The 23,351-nt window shown below is 37.6% G+C and overlaps 1 protein-coding gene across 15 annotated transcripts in view; it reads right to left on the bottom strand.

The window, feature by feature from the left end:
* Positions 1-23,351, bottom strand: part of CHD9 (chromodomain helicase DNA binding protein 9) — a 281,390-nt gene that overhangs the window by 30,478 nt on the left and 227,561 nt on the right. For all 15 annotated transcript variants that reach the window (XM_033218386.1, XM_033218390.1, XM_033218389.1 and 12 more), the window contains 8 exons: positions 22,715-22,874; positions 22,202-22,291; positions 11,722-11,825; positions 11,082-11,199; positions 9,415-9,472; positions 5,683-5,725; positions 4,402-4,621; positions 259-461 (listed from right to left, as the gene is read on the bottom strand). In XM_033218386.1, coding sequence (XP_033074277.1) covers positions 259-461; positions 4,402-4,621; positions 5,683-5,725; positions 9,415-9,472; positions 11,082-11,199; positions 11,722-11,825; positions 22,202-22,291; positions 22,715-22,874 — 996 coding nt within the window. The remainder of the gene's footprint in view (positions 1-258; positions 462-4,401; positions 4,622-5,682; positions 5,726-9,414; positions 9,473-11,081; positions 11,200-11,721; positions 11,826-22,201; positions 22,292-22,714; positions 22,875-23,351) is intronic.

The following is a 23,351-nucleotide window of genomic DNA, read 5'->3' as shown; positions in this document are numbered from 1 at the left end:
ATAAATCTTTCACTAAACTCTACCTATTTTCTTAAAACTCCGTGTATACCTTTATTCTCTTTAGATCTCATTTTAATAGCAGGATTAAAGAATAGAGGATCTTTAAGCTAGTTTATTTACAATTCTAACAAATTATTGACAAGTTGAGTTAGATAGTATTGAAATTTCACATAAAAGAGACAAATTGGAAATTTCTGAATTTTAGTGATTTTTGCTTCTTTGACCGAAACAAGGAAAAAAAAGAAATTTTATACATACCTTCTTTGGAAGGAAGACGACATACCCTCCGACACATGGACATGAATGCATACAAATATTTTTCCAAACTATCATCAGTTTTCTTATGTAGCCTAGCCATAGCTCTAAATTTTGTCCAATCAAACTGGCCTCTGTCAGGGTCAAAAACGACTCCAAATGTAGATACAACCCTATAAAAGTCAGCTTCTTCTCTTCTTGTCCATCTGTTTTGAGTCAGATTAAAACAAAAACCACACTGGTCACTAAAATTAATATTAATACTAAATATAATTACTATAATACAAACTTAAAACATTTCAAGTACTTAACACTATAGGATTAAATACAAGATTGCTGCCTTGTAAAACATTTTAAAATGCTAGTTAACTCATCTATCCAACCATACTTTTTTAAAAAAAATTTACTTTTAATGGCCCGGGTGTAGTGGCTCACGCTTGTAATCCCAGCACTTTGGGAGGCTGAGGCGGGCAGATCATGAGGTCAGGAGATAGAGACCATCCTGGCTAACACGGTGAAACCTCGTCTCTACTAAAAATACAAAAATAAAATTAGCTGGGCATGGTGGCGGGCACCTGTAGCCCCAGCTACTTGGGAAGCTGAGGCAGGAAAATGGCGTGAACCCAGGAGGCGGAGCTTACAGTGAGCTGAGATTATGCCACTGCACTCCACCCTGGGCGACAGAGCGAGACTCTGTCTCAAAAAAAAAAAAAAAGAAAAAAAAAAAATCACTTTTAATAGCTAAGGATGTGTGCCTGTAACACAGCCTCAGGAGGTCCTGATTACATGTGTCCTCAACATAATTTTAAAAGTATACACTATTCCTTCAGACAATAATAGTGTTTTGCATTTTTACTATGTGAGAAAATAAGCACAGGATACAAAATCATATAAGAAGATCCTGCCCTTCAGGAAAAAGATAAGATCAAACACATTTATAGTATAAGGTAATGGCTTATATTTGTATGAGTTAAAGAAACCAAAATTTTCAGGAGAACACAGAAGATAGAAGGATTAGTTCAGACTTGACAATCAAGAAAGACAACACAGAGTAAGAGGCATTTCAGATGGGACAAGGCTACGGTTAGGGAAAGCTAGGAAGAAAGCACAGAGAAAGCAAAGAGGGAGTGCTCCATCTTGTAGGGGAAGGATGAGTGTTCCAGATTGACAAGGATATGGCTTATATTGGGGACAAAGCCAGATAGGGTTTGGGTCAGATTATGAAATGCCCTAAATGCCTGGGTAAAAGTAATCTCTTTCAGTTGAAAACTCCTGATGCTTTGAAATGGTAATATTATCATCATGCACCATAGATCTGCAAACCTCAGTGCATGTGTAGAACCCTGTCCTTGCTTAACTCACAGGATTGTTGTGTAAATGAGAAAAAACATATTGGAAAGACCTTTGAAAAATGTGATTGGGCCATTTTTATCATAGTGATACATTAAGAAGATTAATGTAATTATGATGTAAAAATAGTTAGCTTGGGAAACCCAAGTCATTCAATCTGTGTAATAAGAATAAAAATGGGAAAAACGATTAATTGAAAGACTACACAGGACAAAAAATATGACAGAGTGCCCACTCCCAAGAAGATACAATTGAGAAAGACATAGAAAGGAAAAGACGAATTTCATTACAATATCTTAATATTATTGTGACAAACAAGTAGTTTACTTAGATGAGTTGCTACGTGAGTACAAAAAATAGAATACTGTGAGCTAGACTGGTTAAAAAAATTAATAGAAGAGGCCGGGTGCAGTGGCTCATGCCTGTAATCCCAGCACTTTGGGAGGCTGAGGCAGACGGACCACTTGAGGTCAGGAGTTCAAGACAAGCCTGGCCAACATGGTGAAATCCAGTCTCTACTAAATATACAAAAATTAGTGAGGCATAGTGATGCACACCTGTAGTCTCAGCCACTCTGGAGGCTGAGGCAGGAGAATCGCTTTAACCCCGGAGGCAGAGGCTGCAGTGAGCCATGATTGTGCCACTTTACTCCAGCCTGGGTGACGGAGGGAGACTCTGTCTCAAGAAAAAAAAAATTATTCGAGGAAATGGGCCATATGCTGAGCTCTGAAGGATGGGCTAGGTGTGAAATAAACAGGTAGAAAGGGTGTTCCAGGTGACAGAAACAATATAGGCTAGGGTATGAAGTCAAGAATAAGTAGGGCACTCTGGCTGAGGGAAAAGAAGTGGATAAAGTTAGAAATGCATGTTAAAACCAAAAATGAAGAGACCTTCAAACTTAGGCTTAAGAACTTAATACTTTTTACCTATACTAAATAAGGAGCCATCGAATATTATGATAAAACTAATAGTTTAGGAAGATTAATCCCGATTCAACAGATGGAGGGAAAATTTGTAGTAGATTAAAGACGGTCACAAATGCTTTGCCACTCTTCCCATTAACAGGTTGAATCTATTTCCCTTTTCCCTAAATCTGGGCTGGCCTTGTGGCTTTTTCTGACCAACAGAGGGTGGCAAAAATGACATTTTGTAACTACTGAGACTGTGTCATAAGAAATCTGCAGCTTCTGCCTTTCTACTTGGAATGGTCACTCTTGGGATCTGAACTCCCAGCTGGCAGCTAGCACCAACTGTTAAGTCGTATGAGTGGGGCTACTGTGGCTCTTTGGCTCTTCTAGGTATCTCAGAAACCCAGCCAACAGTATACAATGCAGCAGCAGTACCTGAGTCAACTCACAGAATTGGGAGAAATAAAAAATTAATGCTGTTTTAAAGCACTGTGTTTTGGGGTAGTTTGTTATGCAACAACAGATACCAAAAACAGTTCATTTACAGAGTCAGTAGTATCTGAAAATTATGACTAAGATAGCTAAAATCTTAAGTGTCAGACTAAATTTTAAGTATGATCAATGTGCTACAAATGAAACAACAAATGAACAATTTATCAAAAGAACAATATATCTTCCAGAGAACATCCAAGGACACGGGTAACAAGGAAGTCAGGTTATGCCAAAGATAGCTATTCTTTCCCATGTACTCTATTCAAGAAGTTAAAGCTTGTGGAATGAGAGAAGTTTGCCTGTCTTTTTAACAAGGTCGCTTGCAATTTGTTCCCTTTGACTTCAGTAGTTCCAAGGATTTGTCTTCTGAATAAAGGAATGTATGCTTTCCGTACATTTTTATATTTCATAAAAGTCTGGATATAAAATGTAAAATATGATAGAATGGAATTTAGTTAACATAAACTTTTGTTCTACTGGTAATTCTTTTCTTTTTTTTGAGATGGTCTCACTCTGTCACTCAGGCTAGGCTGGAGTTCAGTGGTGTGATATCAGCTCACTGCAACCTCTGCCTCCTGGGTTCAAGTGATTCTCATGCCTCAGCCTCCTAAGTAGCTGGGATTAAAGGTGCACACCACCACACTGGCTAATTTTTGTATTTTTAGTAGAGATGGGGTTTTGCCATGTTAGCCAGGCTGGTCTCGAACTCCTGGCCTCAAGCGATTCACCCACCTCAGCCTCCCAAAGTGCTGGGATTACAGGTGTGAGCCATGGCGGCCGGCCAATGATTCAATTCATGAGTTTGCTCTACACCTTCACTTGTTTCTGCTTTTTGAGGCAGTCTTGCTCTGTCACTTAGGCTGCAATGCAGTGGCACAATCACATGTCACTGCAGCACGGACCTTCTGGGCTCAAGTGATACTCCCACTTTAGTCTCCTGAGTGACTGGGACCACAGGCATGCGCCACCACACCTGGCTAATGTTTGCCTTTTTTTGTAGAGATGGGGGTCTCGCTTTGTTGCCGGGGCTGGTCTGGAACTCCTGAGCTCAAGCAATCTTCCCACCTCGGCCTCCCAAAGTGCTGGCATTATAGGCATTAGCCACTGTGCCCAGTTATTTATTTATTTTTTAAATACCTCAGTGTTCCTAAACATGACAAAAAAATGATTAAAGTATGGTTAGTTAACTATAAGACACAATAATCTTTGTAAGTTTTACCACACTTATACATACATAAATGTGTTAGTGTATGTGTGTACATGCACAAGGCAGTTTGCTTTGACCAACATGCTATGTATGTTTTCCACAAAGTGTGAAAACTGTACCCAGATAGGCTTCAGAATGGACAGCTATATTTAGACACAATGCATTAAAAATTTAGTGTTATTGTCTTACCTTTGCTGTCTTTCTATCTTGGCTGCCATTTTAGGATTAAGAGTGGCTTCCTCATAAATAGGCTGCATTACACTGGTAGGCACCGAGAAAGTTGGTTGTATCTGTTGAATTTGTCTGTTTTTATTAGTACGCTGGTATGCAGTGATGAGACGCCTCAAACGTGTGGTTAAAGCTGATTGAGTAGGCCAATATACTTTATCACCCTCCATCAGTTGACCATCTATAGTTAAATAAGTAATAGTAACTAAACAGATACTGTATGAAGCTCACAAAAGTAGCAACTTTACTTTAAAATTTTTTAATTCAATCTATGTGGGAAAAAAACAACCACATTTCTCATCATAAAAGCTTCTTTTAACAATAGCTATAGGAAATATTACAACAAACTTTAAGAGCAGTTCAAAGTAGGTAGAATACAGTGGAATAAAGAGTTGCACAGCAAATACAACTCTTGCATGTGTAGTATATATCACACTGGCTGGCAAATATTCAAGGCTTTAACTTAAATAAACTAAAAGCCAAAGTGAATCCATGAGACACTGAATATTGCAAACGTTTCTAATGGAAGCCTTCTGTATTAAGTTTATCTCAGTTTAATTAGAATCAAAATATTTTAAGTCATTGGGAAGAAACATTTTTAAAATTCAAGATGACAATGATGTAACATTTAAGTTTTATCCACCTAGTAAGTGTAGGCTCTAATGCTCTATTTCCAAGGTGTAATAGTATAATTATCTATACCATAATCAAGCTGTAATCATTCATACTAAGCAAAAACTACTTTTTCATTCCTAGTTGAACTATGGCAGGGTGAGGCACTGTTCCTCTGGGATGCTGGTGGGAGTGAGTGTACTCTTGTGACAGTGCATTTCTATCTTGATATCAGATGGAAGTAGAAGCAAGACCTGGCACAGAAAAGCTTTGTAGAAACTAGGTGATAAAGAATGACTCTTAATGTACACATACAATGAAAAAGAAGTTGAATATATTATTGGATCAACACTTTAATGATGAAGTCTCACATACAAGTTTATCAAGTCATAATGTCATCAAAACCTATATTCCATAAAAGCTCAGTGAGTCACTGCCTAAAGATTTTATAACAACTAAAAGTAGTGTTAAATTCCCAGTCAACTAGTATGTCCTATAATGATTACAACTGCAGTCAATAAAAATGTTTATATATGAAACATTATAAAACTGTAATAGTTTATTGATCTCATAGTATAATTAGAATATGAATTTATAATACTACTAAGTATAGAAGTAAGTGCAATTTACCTCCATCTGCTATAACAAGATCTCCTGGTGAGGAAACATCATCCTTTTAAAAGAAAATAGAAACTTGTCACAGGGTAATTGGGTCAAGAGATATATAAAAAAAGAAAAGAGAATCAAACTTCTTTGTAATCGAGAGCTGTTCCCCCCCGCCCATGGAATGTTAAATAATTAATTTAGCAAAAATAAAACTTTTAATTGCTTATTCTCAGTTTTCATCCTTTCACACTTCTCTACTGCTTTTGACAATTAGGCAATTATTTACTAAAAGTATTTCCTTCCCTATGATTACTGTTAAGCTAGTTTCTTTTCCTCCAGCCTTCCTCTACGAGTATGCCCTAGGTTTTATTGCTAACTAAGTGTGTTTTTTTCCTCTTTCTTATACCAACTGTTAGATAACTTACTCATTTTCATATCTGGTTATTAGGTAAGCTACAAATCTTTTCCTTTTCAGCCTTAAGCAGTTTGCTTGTGCTGTAGATCCAGTTTTTGTCAACAAAGCATCTTTAATTAGCTATTCCAGTATCACCTTATATTCATAACTTTAGCAATTTTATATCAATGACTACTAGTTTCTATTGTTGTTTTAAAAAAGCCTGAAGTTAGAATCATAATTCCTTTGTAGGTTTCTCTTTTTCTCTGGTTGCTTTTAATACCTTCTCTTTGTTTGGTATATCTTCAATTTCACTGTTATGTTTCTTGGAATGGACTTAGTTTTATTTATCCTGCTAAGACTTACTGTATTTCTTGAAACTGAGGATTCATGTATTCATAACATCTGAAAAATTCTCAGCTGCTATGGTGCTTCTTTCTTATTCTCTTTAGTCTCTCCTTCTGGAATACCTATTCGATACATGCCAGATGTTATCATGCTATCCTCCTTGTTTCTAAATTTTTTAATATATATTCCACTGTGTTGGTTATTGATTTCAGTCTCTTTGCTCCAAATTTATTGCCTTTCATATTTTTCTTTCTTTTTTCCTTTTTTTTTTTTCAGAGACAGGGTCTCACTCTGTTGTCCAGGCTGGAGTGCAGTGGCATGCACACACCTCACTGCAGCCTCAACCTTTCGGGCTCAAGTGATCCTCCTGCTTCAGCCTCCTGAGTAGTTGGGACTACAAGCAAGTGTCATCTTTTTTTATTTTTTGTAGGGAAGCAGTCTCACTATGTTGCCCAGGCTGGCCCTGAACTCCTGGGCTTAAGCAATGTCTGTTCCTTGGCCTCCCCAAAGTGCTGGATTACAGGCATGAGCCACTGCATCCAGCTCCTCTCATATTTTTTTTTTCACCTGCTCGAAGAAAATGGTTAAATAGCTCTTTAAATAGTTTTTCCTCTGTCAGTCAGCATGATATAAAGCTTTGTTAGTAAAGCAAACTGGAGAGACACTGTAGGAGTTAAAGGGTTTTCCGTCCTAATTCTGGTGAGCACTTCCATCGCTTAGTTCCCATAGCAAGGCCACTTCCCCAGTGCCCAGCCTCCACAGTTTGAGCAGTTTCTTTTCTCTGAGACAGGTCTCCCTCTATCACCCAAGAGTGCAGTGGCATAATCTCGGCTCACTGCAACCTCTGCCTCCTGGGTTCAAGTGATTCTCCTGCCTCAGCCTCCCAAGTGGCTGGGATTACAGGCATGCGCCACCACACCTGGCTAATTTTTGTATATTTAGTAGAGATGGGGTTTCACCATGTTAGCCAGGCTGGTCTTGAACTCCTGACCTCAAATGATCCACCCACCTTGGCTTCCCAAAGTGCTGGGATTACAGGAATGAGCCACTGTGCCTGGTCAATTTGAGCAGTTTCCTTAGCACCCTTAGCAGCTTTTCCCAGCAACCTCCCTCTTGAGTGGTATTGTGAGCAGAGTGCTTCCAGTGAGACACTTTCCCAGGAAAATCTTCCTTGGCAACCTTACAGGGCAGATTTACAGGCAGTTTCAAAGGGTAGCTGTTTGGCAACTTTTCTGCCATCCAGTGAGACATGGCCATATCCTCCTACCAAAGTCTGGATCTTGGCCCTGATAGGGATGGGACTCTTCCTTGGGAGCTTTATCTGAGTCCTAGGAGTGGTAGATGCTGCTTTTATATGCTATTCCTATATTCTTTAATGTAGTCTTTACTTTTTACTAATCTATCACTGTATTATAATAATTCTTTACATTATACGTTCCCTGTTCAAATGACTATTTGGGTTATCTCTCCTGATTGGTCCAGACAAATCCATTATGCTATACTGGATAATTTCTTCACATCTGTTTTCCAAATCATTTCTCCCTTCATGAACTGTGTCTAATCTGCTTTTCCAGGAGAATGTTTCATCTGTTTGTTCAGTTTTACATATCAATAAATGTATTTTCCACGTTTTTCTTTCTCTTTTTTAAGAGATGGGGTCCCATTATATTGCTCAGGTTGGTCTTGAACTCCTGGGCTCAAGTGATGCTCCCGCCTTGCCCTCCAAAGTGCTGGGATTACAGGCGTGAGCCACATTGCACTCAGCCTTTTCCCACTTTTAAAGTTAAATATCATCTTTTTCACATCTTCCTAGTGTTTTAAAATCATATCTTGTCTTTTGTTCCTGGTTCTTTCTTTAATGTCTTTAATCATTTAAAAATTTACTTTAAAAAATTTCAATAGGATTTTTTTTAATTTCAATAGATATATCAGAAGTTCTCAGGGGTTGAATCTTATTCTTTATTGCATGCTAACATTCACTCATGGTAAATGGTTTCTCAATTATTTTTAAACTTGGGGTTTTTATTTCATTTAATGGAGGGCTTCATCTTTGGGACTCATGCATAGTCTGGGTTGAACTGTTTCTTCCAGGTGCTTTTTGTTTTTACTTGGCACCCTAGATATATTACCAGTCAAGGACTGATCCTTTTTTATATTACACTGAGGGCTCTTGGACCACACAGATAAAGTAAAAGACAAACCATGAACTCAAGAGAAGGTGGGTCTACGGTTACAAATTCTCAAGGGAAACAATACTTTTCTTACCCAAAGTCCATGATGAGATAAATTTCCTTGTTATTTCTCTGTGCTGTTAGTCAGTAATTACTGGCCTTTGAGACTCCTGATCTTATACAGGATTTCGGTTCTCATCGTCCACACACTGAAGCAAGCCTTGTCTCATGCCCTCATCAAAGCCCCTTAGCTACCAAGTCCAGCAAATCCTACCTGATAGCTTTAGCGTCATTTAGCCTTTTACCACATTCTCATCAATATTAGACATTCTTCATCTCTTTTAACATCCTTTTTCCCACTCTACAGATTATTTTCTGTACTTTCATCTTCTTCTTTCTTTTGACATTCTACAAACAGAGTACTGAGACCTATGCTTTGGCAACTCAAAAGTCCTTGATGCTCTACCCTCTATCTCAAACCTCTTCATGTAGGTATAGTTTCTAACTCTTGCAGTATATATTTAGTATCTAGTTCTCACTCTCCTTTGGGATTTTGCTCTTGGACACTGTGTTTCTCAGCTCTAAGAAGTAGAGCAGGTGGGCAAGCCCCATTCCATCCACATGTCCAAGCCAGTCCCTATCTTGTCTAGAAGGGGAGATCAGGTGAATTCTGAGTGATTATTTGGGATATTTGTCAACCCAAGTTGATCACTTACTTAGCTAATCTGAGGAACAGAAGAATTATGTATAACAAAAACAAAAAATAATACAAAAGAAAAAGCAAACACAAGAAACCAAAGAATATCTAAAACTGAGGATTTAAAAATATAATCCAATGCATACCTCTATATCATCTTTAAAGATGGCTGGGGCAGGTTTGTATTCTGGATCTTCCACATCCCTGTTAAAATGCAAACAAATGCTGTAATTACTGTAATGGACTTAAGAGTTCACTTGATAGGACAAACAAAGTCTTGTTGGAGGGTTTTAGTTTGTTTTAAAGGTCAGACTGGTATCTCTTCTCTTGCCAGAAGAGTCCAAGATGCAGCAGGAAGGCTGTTATATAGCAAACAGGGGGAAAGCTAGCTCTAATGTACCCTTACTCACGAGTTCACTTTTATTTTTATTTTTATTTTTTTGAGACGGAGTTTCGCTCTTGTCGCCCAGGCTGGAGTGTGGTGGCACCATCTCAGCTCACTGCAACCTCTGCCTCCCGGGTTCAAGAGATTCTCGTGTCTCAGCCTCCCGAGTAGCTGGGACTACCAGTGCACGTCACCACACCTGGCTAATTCTGTATCTTTAGTAGAGGCGGGGGTTTCACCATGTTGGCCAGGCTGGTCTCGAACTCCTGACCTCAAGTGATCCACCTGCCTTGGCCTCCCAAAGTGCTGGGATTACAGGCATGAGCAAGTGCACCCAGCCGCGAGTTCGCTTTTAAATGTGTTTTTATTAACCTCAACATGCATCTTACATTTCTCTTTGGGTAAGAAAAGAAAGATTACATAAGGCCTTAAAACAGGTACAGCTGGCCTTTCGTATGTGTGGGTTTCATATCTATAAATTCAACCAATTGCAGGTTGAAAACATGCGAAAAAAGCTGGTCATGATGGCTCACACCTATAACTTCAGCACTCTGGGAAGCCAAGGCTAAGGTGCGAGATCACTTGAGCCCAGCAGTTGAAGACCAGCATGGGAAGCACAGGGAGACCTCATCTTTACAAAAAATAAAATAGAAGAAAATTAGGTGGGCATGATGGCATGTGCCTGTGGTCCCAGACACTTAGGAGACTAAGTGGGAAGATCACTAGAGCCCGTGAGGTCAAGGCTGCAGTGACACGTCATTGTGCCATTGCATTCCAGCCTGACAGAGCAAGACCCTGTCTCAAGAAAATATTTGGAAAAATATGGCATCTGTACTGAACATGTACAGACTTTTCTGTCATTATTCCTTCAACAATTCGATACAGCAACAATTTACATAGCATATAGCATATATACTGCACTAGGAATTATAAGTAATCTAAAGATAGTTTAAAGCATACAGGAGAATGTGCACAGGTTAAATGCAAATCCTATGCAATTTTATATATAGGACTAGAATATCCTTGGATTTTGGTATCTGCAGGGTGTCCTGGATGCCAAAATCCCCCATGGATATTGAGGGATGACTATGTAATAAACGTCCTCATGTGACTCATCAACTATAACATTCTTGCCTTTTTCTCCCCTCTATGCCCCTAGAAGTTTATGAACTCAGTGGCCATGATATACCTGTTAAAATGAAAAAAATGAAAAATTCACCTAAAGAATGGGTGTGGTGCATGTCCAACCTCCTCCTTGATCACATTCTGTTAGATAAGTGCTAACCTATTAGTGTATCTTTAGCTCTTTCAGATTGTAAACTCCAATTCCCTTACTGCTACATCATTTAAAGATAAATAGTGTGACACAGAATATGCTGATACTGAATAGAGACATATAGAAAATTCATGACTCTGAAACACACATACCCATCCATATAATCATTCGCTCTCTGTTCAGCAGCAACTGCTTTGTCATCAGGTTTTCCCACTCTTTCCAAGAAGCATAATGCTGGGTCTGCTCGAATAGTGTTATATTTTTCATATCCTGAAAACATCACCAATTACAAAAGTAAAAAAAGATAAAAAGAAGAAAGGTGTATACATATAAGCATTCCTCATTATTTACAGTGGATGATATTTCTGGACTAAAAGGATATTAAAATGCTATAAGTTAAGTATGTTTTCCAGAAATTATCACAAACATTAAATGATCTGGTAATAGATATCTACTAAATTAAAATTTCAGTTACATTTATCAGTTAATATGAAAAATAGGATAAACTGTATTATACACATACACAAACACACAAACATATCTCACATAAGAACTCTTCCTGAGAGAGGAAGTTGTCTTAGATTTACATCCAGGAAGGGTAGGTTACACACGCCACCCTCCCATGAGGAAATGTGGTGACTGACATAGTCTGGTAGTGTATGCTTTTAATTCTGTATATATAACATAGGTATTACTGGAATAAAGCTGTTTAAGTGGAAATCAATGAACTGAGAACTGACAGAATTGCCTTATACATGGAAAGGGATCCCACCTACCTTACTTCTTACTTACCATGTTTAAAAACTCCAATAAGGAGTGACTTATCAGCATCAAAATCCCACCATTCAGCAGGAACTTCTGAGTGGTCTGGTTCTGGTACCCAAACATCAATGTCACTGTAAAAAAATCATAATATGGCATTATGAATTATTATAAATGAGTCAAAAAGGAGGTAAAATTTTACCCAGCTTTTAAAGCATTGTGGCTTTCAAGAGAGAGCTTAGGATTTCATTATTTTTTAATCATTCATAATTGCCACCAATTAAAATTACAAAATTGTGCAATAACAAAGATAACATAAAATAAATGAATATTGTTAAGCCCAAGAGAAGAAGTAAGTTTCAACAATGCTTACTATACAATTTTCTTAAAGCATCATATTCTTTCACTGATTTTCTTTATTTAGAGACAAAGCGTTCTATTGGAAGTAGAGACTATGTCAGCCAACAACTTGGCAATAATCATGTGGTTCAATTATTTCATTTCGCATGTGAGAAAACTGAGGCCCTTAAAGGGTAAATGAATTGTTTTAGGCTGCAGAACAAGTAATGTCTCCTCTAGACCACTATTGCTAAGAAAACCACGCTGAAAATGCCCTGTAATAGCAAATTTTTGATTCATAATTTGATTGAAACACTCAAGTGTAGGCCAAGCACAGTGGCTCATGTCTGTAATCCCAACACTTTACAAGGCAGAGGCGGGTAGATCACTTGAGCCCAGGAGTTCAAGACCAGCCTGGGCAATGTGGCAAAACCCCATCTCCACTAAAAATACAAAAAATTAGCTGGGCATGGTGGCGCACACCTGTAGTCCCAGCTACTTGGGAGGCTGAGATGGGAAAATCTCCGGAGCCTGGGAAGTTGGGGTTACAGCAAACCAAGATCATGTTGCTGCACTCCAGCCTGGGCCATGGGAGTGAGACGCTGTCTCAAAAAAACAAGAAACACTCAAATGCTGTTTTGATGTTGTAAATAAATAATACAATGCCATAAAATCACAATAGACTATTAAAAAGTAAAATAATAAACCCATAATGATTTGATTTGGTAGACTGGTTGTTTTTATGAGTAACAACCACAGAACTGGCAATTTTGCAAATATAATGTTCTTATTCTTCGCTCATCACTTGAAATTATTATTTTCCCAGAAAGCTTCAGCAAGTTATATATATAACATGTCTAAAAACATGTCATCTATAGAAGGACTGAAATGTTCACTTCTTTGCCACAGTGATTCAAGTCATTGTCTTCTTTAGCACAGAATACAGTTAATGTCTGACAATGATTAACAAGTATCAATTTATATAGACACAAATATATATTTATATATAACATACACAAATATGTGTATATATACACACAGACACACACACACACTTGCTTGTATTTGACAATGGATAGAGATTGAACAGGATAAATTACTACAAAAAGTTGAATAGTCGAGAATTTCTCTATTTGGTATTCATAAATTACCAATTTTCAAATAACCAGAGATATAAAACAATATAAATTATACAAAGTAGAATTTCATCTGTCTTAACAAAGACCTATAAGAAATGGGGAATTTCCTATTGACAATTAAGTTCTGTGGGAAAAGTTAGATTCTAAGTTGGCTGTCTTTGGAAACTCAAATTTTTATATAAAAATAAACGAACAAATGATCAACATGTTCCTAGGACAAGAACCCAATGTGTAATCAAAATATAGGTGAGATAGAAGACACTAGCAGTGAAAAGGAAATACTTATAAATTTTATAATAAAAAAGGAAACAAATTTACTTATTTTTCACAAATGTTTTACTAGAATTTTTAACTCAAGAAATATAAGGAAGTGGATAAAGAGATCTTTCTATAGATTCTTAAAGGAATTTGTCAGCACTCGAAATGAACACCTTATTATATCTAATTTTGCTTTAAAACAAAAAAAGGGTCACAATTGACTTCAGTTTGGAAAAATAGAGAAAAAGAATGATTTTCTTGTGATATGGAAAAAGTTAAAAAGAAATGAGAAATACGGTTAAAAGAGATATTTATTTTTGAATGAATTATTAAGTAGGATTAAACAAAGCATTAGCCCTGAAATATGAAGGAAAGAGGAAAGAACACTGGAAACAGAATCCCAGAGGAGAAAAAAAGTGGGTCAGATAGCTCCCTTTTCAACCATCAGGTGGCACTCTAAGCTTAAAACATCGTGATTACCATCTGAGGTGGAAGGTTTTCCTGCTTGTAAAGAGGAGAAGGCAATCAGTATATAAAACTCATGGTTCAAATTTAAGTGCTGCATGCACATTAGGTGTTGTTGATTTCTATTTTTAAAGACTAACTTGTGTCATCTCTTGCATAAAGTCTCCTTTAACTTCCCCAGGGTAGATCATTCACTCAAAATATATTTAAACAGCATTCACTACATGCCAATAATGGCAATAGTAAAGATAGTCATGCACAAGCCCTTGTAAAGAGGGACATGCAATATTGTGTGATGAATGCTGTGGCAGGGTACTCTGGTTATGTGCCTAACTCAGATCTAAGAGGTCATGAAAGGCTGACTCAATGTCAGCTGAGCAGGAGGAGGGAGAGAATGGAGAAAAGGAAGAAAGAATGTTATAACAAGAATGCAAAGACCTGGAGAGAAGAGTAATTAATCATGGCACATTGGAGAGATATGGATCTAAAGTTCAGAAGAGAGACATGGGCTACAGACAGGGATTTGAAAGACATAAGCATAGAAACAAAAATTGAAGCCACAAAGATGAGAACACCCAAGAAGAGTAAGTGACAAGAAGAGAAGGCCTATGTGAAGATTCCTCGAACTCTAAGAGACAGAAAATGAGCCTGAAAAGCAGCAAGCAGAAAGGTAAAAAGAAAAACCACAGGAGAATGGTACCACGGAAGCATTTTAAAAAGAAGGAAGTGGTCAACAAAGGTAAAGTAAGGTAAGCACTATGGTATATCCATTAAATTTGGCAGCAAGAATATCAGTGAACATCTGAAATGAAGAGGTAGAAGCTGCATTGTGGTAGACTGCACAGTGAATGGGAGGGAAGAAAAAGAAGACAACGAACACCGATGCTTCTTTCTTTTCTTTCTTTTTTTTTTTTTTGGAGACAGTGTCTCATTCTGTCACCCAGGCTGGTGTGCAGTGGTGCAATCACAGCTCACTGCAGCCTTGACCGCTCTAGGCTTATGTGATCCTTCCACCTCTGCCTCCAGAGTAGCTGGGACTACAGGCATACACCACCACAACTAGTCAATTTTTCTACTTTTTGTAGAAACAGGGTTTCGTCATGTTGCGGAGGCTCATCTCAAACTCCCAGGCTCAAATGATCCACTTGCCGTGGCCTTTTTAAATGTTGGGATTACAGGACTGGTCACTGTGAACCCCCTAAAATAAGTTTGGCGGTCAAATCAAGAGAGTAATAATATGGTAGTTTGAAGATATTTTGGGTCCAAAAGCATTAGGTGTTGTGTGCACACACGTGTGTATGTGTAAGTTAAGGTGAGGGAGATATAAACATGTTAAAATCCAAATGAGAAGGAAAAGGGGGGAAACTAATGAAAGAGGAAAAAGAAGGTACAATCCACAGAGAGCAGTCCCTGGGAAAGTTACAAGTGGATCAGATCCAGTCAGGCTAAGGGAAAGCAGCCAATTAGTTGACAAATATTTACTGAGTGTTTACGACGTCCCAGATTCCATACTTACCTTTAAGCAGCTTAAATTGTAATAAAATAAGACATACAAATAAACTAACGTAATTTTTAAGTAGTAGTAGGCATTATAAATGAAATAAAAGAAGGTTAAATAGTAGTGAATGACTGGTGGGCTACTTAAGCTGAGGTTGGCAGGAAGGTCTATCTGAGAAGGGAATACTTGAGTTGAGATCCGAGTAATTTGAAGGGGCGGTTCTGTGGAAGACCTGGGGAAAGAATATTTGGACCAGGAAGAACAGCATAGAATGAGCTTGACAGATTGGCAAAACACAACCACCACTGTGGCTGGAGCATGGTCGGTGAGGGACACAGTGAAGAAAGTGGGTACAGAGTTATGGAAGCACTTGTAGGTCATACGGAATTTGAATTTTACTCTAAGAGAAATTAGAAACATCTGGAGGGTGTTAAGGAGTACCAAGACCTGATTTTTGCTTTAGAAATACCACTCTGGCTGCTGTGTGAAAGACAGGACTAGAGAGGCAAAAGTGGAGGCAAACAGACCAGTTTTATGAGGCCACTGCAAAAGTCTGTGAGATCATGGTGGCTTGGACTAGGGATTTGGCGGAGGAGATAGTGAAAGGTACTAAGATTTGGCATGTATTTTGTCAAGCTAACAGGGAAGAGAGGAATCAAGAATAACAACAGAGCAATGGGTTGTACATTTACTAGGATGGAGAAGACTTGTACATGGGAAGGAAAAGAGAAAGGACTGAAGACAGGAGATTTGGAAAAGCCAGGGAAAGTAAGATGTTAATTAGTTATTTAAGTGGAAATGTTGGGAGGCAGCTGACTAATGGCTTAAAACTCAAGAAAGAGGTCTAGGAGAAATATGTAAATTTCAGATTTACCTGTTTATAGATCATATTGGGTATGATGAAGCTGCATGAGTTCACCTAAGGAAAAAGGTAAGAGAGCTGAGGACAGAGCTCTTGGTTAATCCAGTATTTAGAGATCTATTAGAGAAATAAGAGCTAGCAAGAGGGAATGAAAAGGAAAGAATAGTGAGAAAAAGGACAACCAGATGGGTATAGTTAACACAAATGCCCACAGAAGACAGCATCTTACGGAGGACGGAGAGTAAATTTAGAGAGTTGATCACACTGTAGGTCATTAGGGGCTATGTTAAGAACCACTTTAGTGAGACAGTGAAGAAGAAAGATCCATTGGAATGGGTTAAAGAGAAAATGCAAGATAAAGAAGTAGAAATAGTAAATATAGGCAACCTTTTTTGTTGTCTGAATCTTTGCTCTGCCATTTTTATCTGGGTAACCTTAGACAAATTTCTTTTTTTAAAAAAATTCTGTATTTCCATAGGGTTTTGTAGAACAGGTGGTATCTGGTTACACGAGTAAGTTCTTTAGTGGTGATTCGTGAGATTTTGGTGCACCCATCTCCCGAGCAGTATACACTGCACCCAATTTGTAGTCTTTTATCCCTCACCCCCTTCCCGCCCTTTCCCCCTGTGACCCCAAAGTGCACTGTATTTCTTATGTCTTTGCATCCTCATAGCTTAGCTCCCACTTATGAGAACATATGATGTTTGGTTTTTCCATTCCATATTGGAGAATAATAGTCTCCAATCCCATCCAGGTTGCTGCAAATGCTGTTAATCCATTCCTTTCTATGTAGTATTCCATCATATATATATATATATATATATATATATATATATATATATGTATGTATATATTCCATCATATGTATATATATCAGTGTCTTTATCCATTCGTTGATTGATGGGCATTTGGGTTGGTTCCACATTTTTTGCAATTGCAAATTGTGCTGCTATAAACATGTGTGAGCAAGTATGTTTTTAATACGACTTATTTTCCTCTGGGTAAATAACCAGTAGTGGGATTGCTGGATCAAATGGTAGTTACACTTTTATTTCTTTAAGGAATCTCCACGCCATTTTCTATGGTGGTTGTACTAGCTTATATTCCCACCAGAAGTGTAGAAGTGTTTTGTTCACTACATCCATAACAACATCTATTATCTGTTGATTTTTTTGATTATGACCATTCTTGCAGGAGTAAGGCAGTATCGCATTGTGGTTTTGATTTGCATTTCCCTGATCATTAGTGATACTGAGCATTTTTTCCTGTGTTTGCTGACCATTTGTATATGTTCTTTCGAGAATTATCTATTCATGTCCTTAGCCCACTTTTTGATGGAAATTTTTTTTTCTAATTTGAATTTGTTGTGTAGATTCGGGATATTAGTCCTTTGTCAGATATATAGATTGTGAAGATTTTCTCCCACTCTGTGGGTTGTCTGTTTACTCTGCTGACTGTTCCTTTTGCCATGCAAAAGCTCCTTAGTTTAACTGAGTCCCAGCTATTTATCTTTGTTTTTACTGCAATTGCTTTTGGGTCCTTAGTCATTATATCCTTGCCTAAGCCAATATCTAAAAGGGTTTTTCTAATGTTATCTTCTAGAATTTTTATAGTTTCAGGTCTTGGATTTAAGTCCATGAGTTGATTTTTGTATAAGCTGAGAGAAGAGGATCCAGTTTCATTCTCCTACATGTGGCTTGCTAATTATCAGCACCATTTGTTGAATAGGGTGTCCTTTCTCCACTTCATGTTTTTGTTTGCTTTGTTGAAGATCAGTTGGCTGTCAAGTGTTTGGCTTTATATCTTGGTTCTCTATTCTGTTCCATTGGTCTGTGTGCCTATTTTTATACCAGTACCATGCCGTTTTGATGACTATGGCCTGATAGTATAGCTTGAAATCAGGTAATGTGATATCTCCTGATTTGTTCTTTGGCTTAGTCTTGCTTTGTCTATGCAGGCTCTTTCTTCATTTCATATGAATTTTATGACTGTTTTTTCTAGTTCTGTGAAGAATGATGGTGGTATTTTGATAGGAATTGCACTGAATTTGTAGATTGCTTTTGGCAGTATGGCCATTTTCATAATATTGATTCCACCTACCCATAAACATTGGATGTGTTTCCATTTATTTGTGTCATCTATGATTTCTTTCAGGAGTGTTTTGTAATTTTCCTTGTAGAGAGCTTTCACGTCCTTGGTTAGGTATATTCCTAAGTACCTTTTTTTTTTTCTTCTTCTTCTTTTTTTTTTTTCCGGCTATTGTAAAAGGAGTTGAGTTCTTGATTCAATTCTCTGCTTGGTCGTTACTGGTGTACAGGAGAGCTACTGATTTATGTACATTAATTTTGTATCCTGAAACTTTGCTGAATTCTTTTATCAGTTCTAGGAGCTTTTTGGAGGAGTCTTTAGGGTTTTCTAGGTATACAATCATATCATCAGCAAACAGCAACAGTTTGACGTGCTCTTTACCAATTTGAATGCCCTTTCTTTCTCTTGTCTGATTGTTCTGGCAAGGACTTCCAGTACTATGTTGATCAGAAGTGGTGAGAGTGGGCATCATTTTATAGTTTCAGTTCTCAGAGGGAATATTTTCAACTTTTCTCCAATCCAGTATTATTGTTGCCTGTATGTTTGTTATAGATTGCTTTTATTACATTCAGGTATGTCTCTTGTATGCTGATTTTGCTGAGAGTTTTAATCATAAAAGGATGCTGGATTTTGTCAAATGCTTTGTGTTTACTGAAACGATCATGTGATTTTTGTTTTTAATTCTGCTTATGTGGTTTATCACATTTATTGACTTGCATATGTTAAACCATCTGTGGTATGTAACCCACTTGATCATGGTGGATTACCTTTTTTTGATATGTTGCTGGATTCAGTTAGCTAGTATTCTGTTAAGGATTTTTGCATCTATGTTCATCAAGGATACTGGTCTATAGTTTTCTTTTTTGGTTGTGTCCTTTCCTGCTTTTGGTATCAGGGTGATACTGGCTTCATAATATGATTTAGGGAGGATTCTCTGTCTTGTGGAAGAGTGTCAAAGGATTGGTATCAATTCTTCTTTGAATGTCTGGTAGAATTCAGCTGTTAATCCATCTGGTCCTGGGCTTTTTTTTGTTGTTGGTAATTTTTTTTATTACCGTTTCAATCTCGCTGCTTGTTCTTTGTTTAGGGTATCTAACTCTTCCTGATTTAAGCTAGGATGGTTGTATCTTTCCAGAAATTCATCCATCTCCTTTAGGTTTTCTAGTTTACGTACATAAAGGTATTCGTAGTAGCCTTGAATGATCTTTTGTATTTCCATGGTGTCAGTTGTAATATCTCCTGTTTCGTTTCTAATTGAGCTGATTTGGATTTTCTCTCTTCTTTTCTTGGTTAATCTTGCTAATAAATACAGGCAACTTTTTAAAGGAGTTTGTTGTGAAGAGGATTAGGGAAATGGAGTCTGAGAACGTATATTGAGAGAGGTTTTTCTCCTTTAAGTGACTGATATTAAGGCATACATGTATGCCAAAAGAATGATGTAGTAAAGAGAGAGAAAAAAAGATCCAAGAAAGAAAGATAAAGTCCCAGAAAGGTAAGAGTAAAGTCCTCCAAAGTTAAGAGAAATGAGTTCCATGCTGCACAAGGTTTGCCTTAGGAGGAGGGACATTTCTACTGTATCTTGAAGGAATAGGTGGACATATATGCAAGTAAAACTGAAGGTAGCTCTCATCTGATTGTGTCTACTTTTTTCCATGAAATATGTAGCAAGGTCATTATTGGAAGGTGGCAGTTGCAGCGTGGAAAGATGGTTTGAGAAGAGAGGTACAAAATGGTTCTCTTAAAGAGTAGGAATATGAAATGACTAGCCACAACATTTAAACAGTGGATGTTTAATCTCTTTTGAAATGGGATCTATGCTCACAAATTTGAAGTCATTCAGCATGGCTTGCTTGATTTTCTCCACAAATGTTCAGCTACTTAGGTGCAGGCAAGAAGTAAATGGCTAGCTGGGATTAACCTGAGGTGAGGTTGTAACAGATATCTAGAACAGAAGGAAAGGCAGGTGAAAGGAGATAGATAAGGATTTTAGTTAGCAAGTAGAGTGCTAGACTATAGAATTTATGTTGAATAATGAGGAAAGGAGGGGCATGAAAGTGGTGATGGCTAGTGAGTAAGTGGTAAGATGTGGGGACATCCTGATGAGATTAGAGAATTATAATGAGAAGTACCCAAGTTAAGTGAGTTAGAAAGAAGGATGTCACTGTCAAAATTCTGATTAAATAAGTGCTGTTACTGGTGATAGCAAGATCAAGTGAATGACCAGGTGACTATGCAGCTGCAGTGGGGAGAACAAGAGGTAACTGTAGATAAAGGTCAAGGAAATGAGAAACCAGGGTGCTGAATGGATCATAGTTGAATATAGAAGTCAGTCACCATAAAACTTCTTTAATTGTAATAAGAGGGAAGAAGACTGAGTACAGAAAAATTAAATTTTAGATTTGGTGGCAGGAAGCTGAGGGAATTTCTGCTTTATGGCTTGCTTACATTTCTCTACAAAGCTGGGGGAATATCATTTGCTGAGAATGGGGGGTTGAGTAATAGGTTTATGCAGAGTGAGCTATATAAATCAGATGCTTACAGAGAATGGAGAAGAAAATTGGGAAAGGTTACTTGTAGTATTAAGAGGCAAGATGAAACTAGAAATAGAAAATTCTAGTAGCACCTCCCTGGTATTTTATACATACACAAAAGCATTTATTACATTGCAGTATAGTTTTATCTATTTCCTCCTCACTGACACCATAAACTCCTTAGGGATCAAGACTGTGTTTTGTCTTTCTATTCCTAGTGCTTCACAGTGCCTGGTGCTTAGTGAGTGCTCAAAAAGTACTTCTGTTGGAATGAATGAATGGAATCAATGAATTAAATCAGTGCCTGTGTCTGGGGCTGGGTGTGGTGCTCACAGCTGTAATCCCAGCACTTTGGGAGGCTGAGGCAGGTGGATCACCTGAGGTTAGGAGTTTGAGACCAGCTTAGCCAACATGGTGAAACCTCGTCTCTACTAAAAATACAAAAATTAGCTAGGTGTGATGGCACCTGTAATCCCAGCTACTCAGGGGGCTGAGGCACAAGAATCGCTTGCACCTGGGAGGTGGAGGTTGCAGTGAGTCCATATCATGCCACTGCACTCCAGACTGAGTGACAGAATGAGACTCTGACTCAAAATTAATAAATGAACAAACAAATAAATAAAAAATCCGTGTCTGCTTTAATGGCATCTAGGTTAGATATCATTCTTAATATTACTACTACTATTGTAACGTTGTGACTTCTAGTGACGGCCAAGATGAGAGCAATAAAAGAAAGGTAACAAATTGGCAAGCGTTAATTCCCTAAGTTTCATGGATTTTCCACCTTATAAACTTCACAGACTAAGGACCCGCCCAATAACCAATATTCTGGTCATATAATTTTTGCCTCATCATGTTATTGAAAAATAAAAATAGGCTGGATGTGGTGGCTCACGCCTGTAATCCCAGCACTTTGTGGGGCCAAGGCGGGTGGATCACCTGAGGTCAGGAGTTCGAAACCAGCCTGGCCAAGATGGTGAAACCCCGCCTCTACTAAAAATACAAAAAATTAGCCGGGCGTGGTGAAACATGCCTGTAATCCCAGCTACTCAGGTGGTTGAGGCAGGAGAATTGCTTAAACCCAGGAGGCAGAGGTTGCAGTGAGCTGAGATTATGCCAGTGTACTCCAGTCTGGGCAACAAGAGTGAAACTCTGTCTCAAAAAAAATGAATAAATAAAAGAAATATATCATTTAAGCAAGGTGTGGTGGTGTGCCTATAGTGCCAGCTACTTAGGAGGCTGAGGCAGGAGGATCGCTTGAACCCAGGAGCTTGAAGCTGCCTGGGCAAGACAACAATCAAACAAAAATAATAAAAATTGTTTAACTTACCTTGCATCAACTCCATCAAATACTTTCTGACACTCACTTCCAATAACTTCTTGCTTTAGATAATACAGCATTCTCACACGAAGCAAAACCCTAAAAACAAGGGAAAATGAATCAAAAGGCATAAAGATATTAATCGTTTAAAATATTTGGCCATGGGGTTAAAATTAGGAAGGAATTTGTGTACAGATTTTAAAATAATGAAATAATAATTACTTCTGATTAAATGAATCTTATTACTACCATATATATAAAGAACTTCTCCAAAATCTTCATAATCATCATTATTTCATATCCAAGTAAGATATAATGAGCTCATTTGGAGGCCAGTTTTATTTATCTGTTGGTGAGAACAATGACACAAGAGGTATCATGATTTGCTTGAAGGATACCTTGTAAAATTAAGATTAAGATTGGCCCTAGACCATGAGGTTGCTGTACTCAAAATCAGCATGCTTAATAAATTCAGAACAGTAAACATTTAAAGAGTTGTGTTTAAAATACCCTACTACCTACTTATTACAGTGGTGTTTTATGTGTTTTTTGTAGCCTTCATCTTGAAGCAGCTGCTCGGGATTATATTTTCGAAGCCATTCTGCTTTTTGTATATCAAATGAGCTTGTTTGAGTTTTTACTTTCTTCCCTTTTCGACCCCTGGGTACAGGAGCTGATAGGCCTGTTAAAATAAGAAGGACATGTAAAATTAGGAATAATTTCTATAAAAATTTGCAATTTGAAAGATTGTTTCAATGCAAGAAATTTCTGGAGACTTTCTGAGGTCTTTTCAGAGAACTTTAAAATACTAGTAATAATACTGACCCAATCACAAATCAAGATGATGGTTTTATACATATTAAAACATATTTCCCCCAAGTAACTAACAATTCTAAGTCTCATATTAATTATTCTGATTTCCTTTTTGTTCCAAAACAGATTTTTTTTACAAATGTAAAACCCAAAAGATCAAGCCTATGCCCTCTGCTTTACTTTTGCTTTTCTAGATACTAAAAGATATGTTTTGCCCTCCACTCTTGCTTTTCAAAAATGATTTAGATAGATTAGGTTAGCCATCCTGTTCAAGATAGCTAAACTCATTTTAGTTCCTTGAGTTATTTGTTGTGAAATATTTAAAAACTACAAAAAAGTACTGCCA

This window comes from Trachypithecus francoisi, unplaced genomic scaffold, assembly GCF_009764315.1.
Source record: "Trachypithecus francoisi isolate TF-2019V2 unplaced genomic scaffold, Tfra_2.0 Lachesis_group10, whole genome shotgun sequence".
NCBI classification, from domain to species: Eukaryota; Metazoa; Chordata; class Mammalia; order Primates; family Cercopithecidae; genus Trachypithecus; species Trachypithecus francoisi.
The sequence above is the reverse complement of the archived record's forward strand: the minus strand, read 5'-3'. Positions and strand labels throughout refer to the sequence as shown.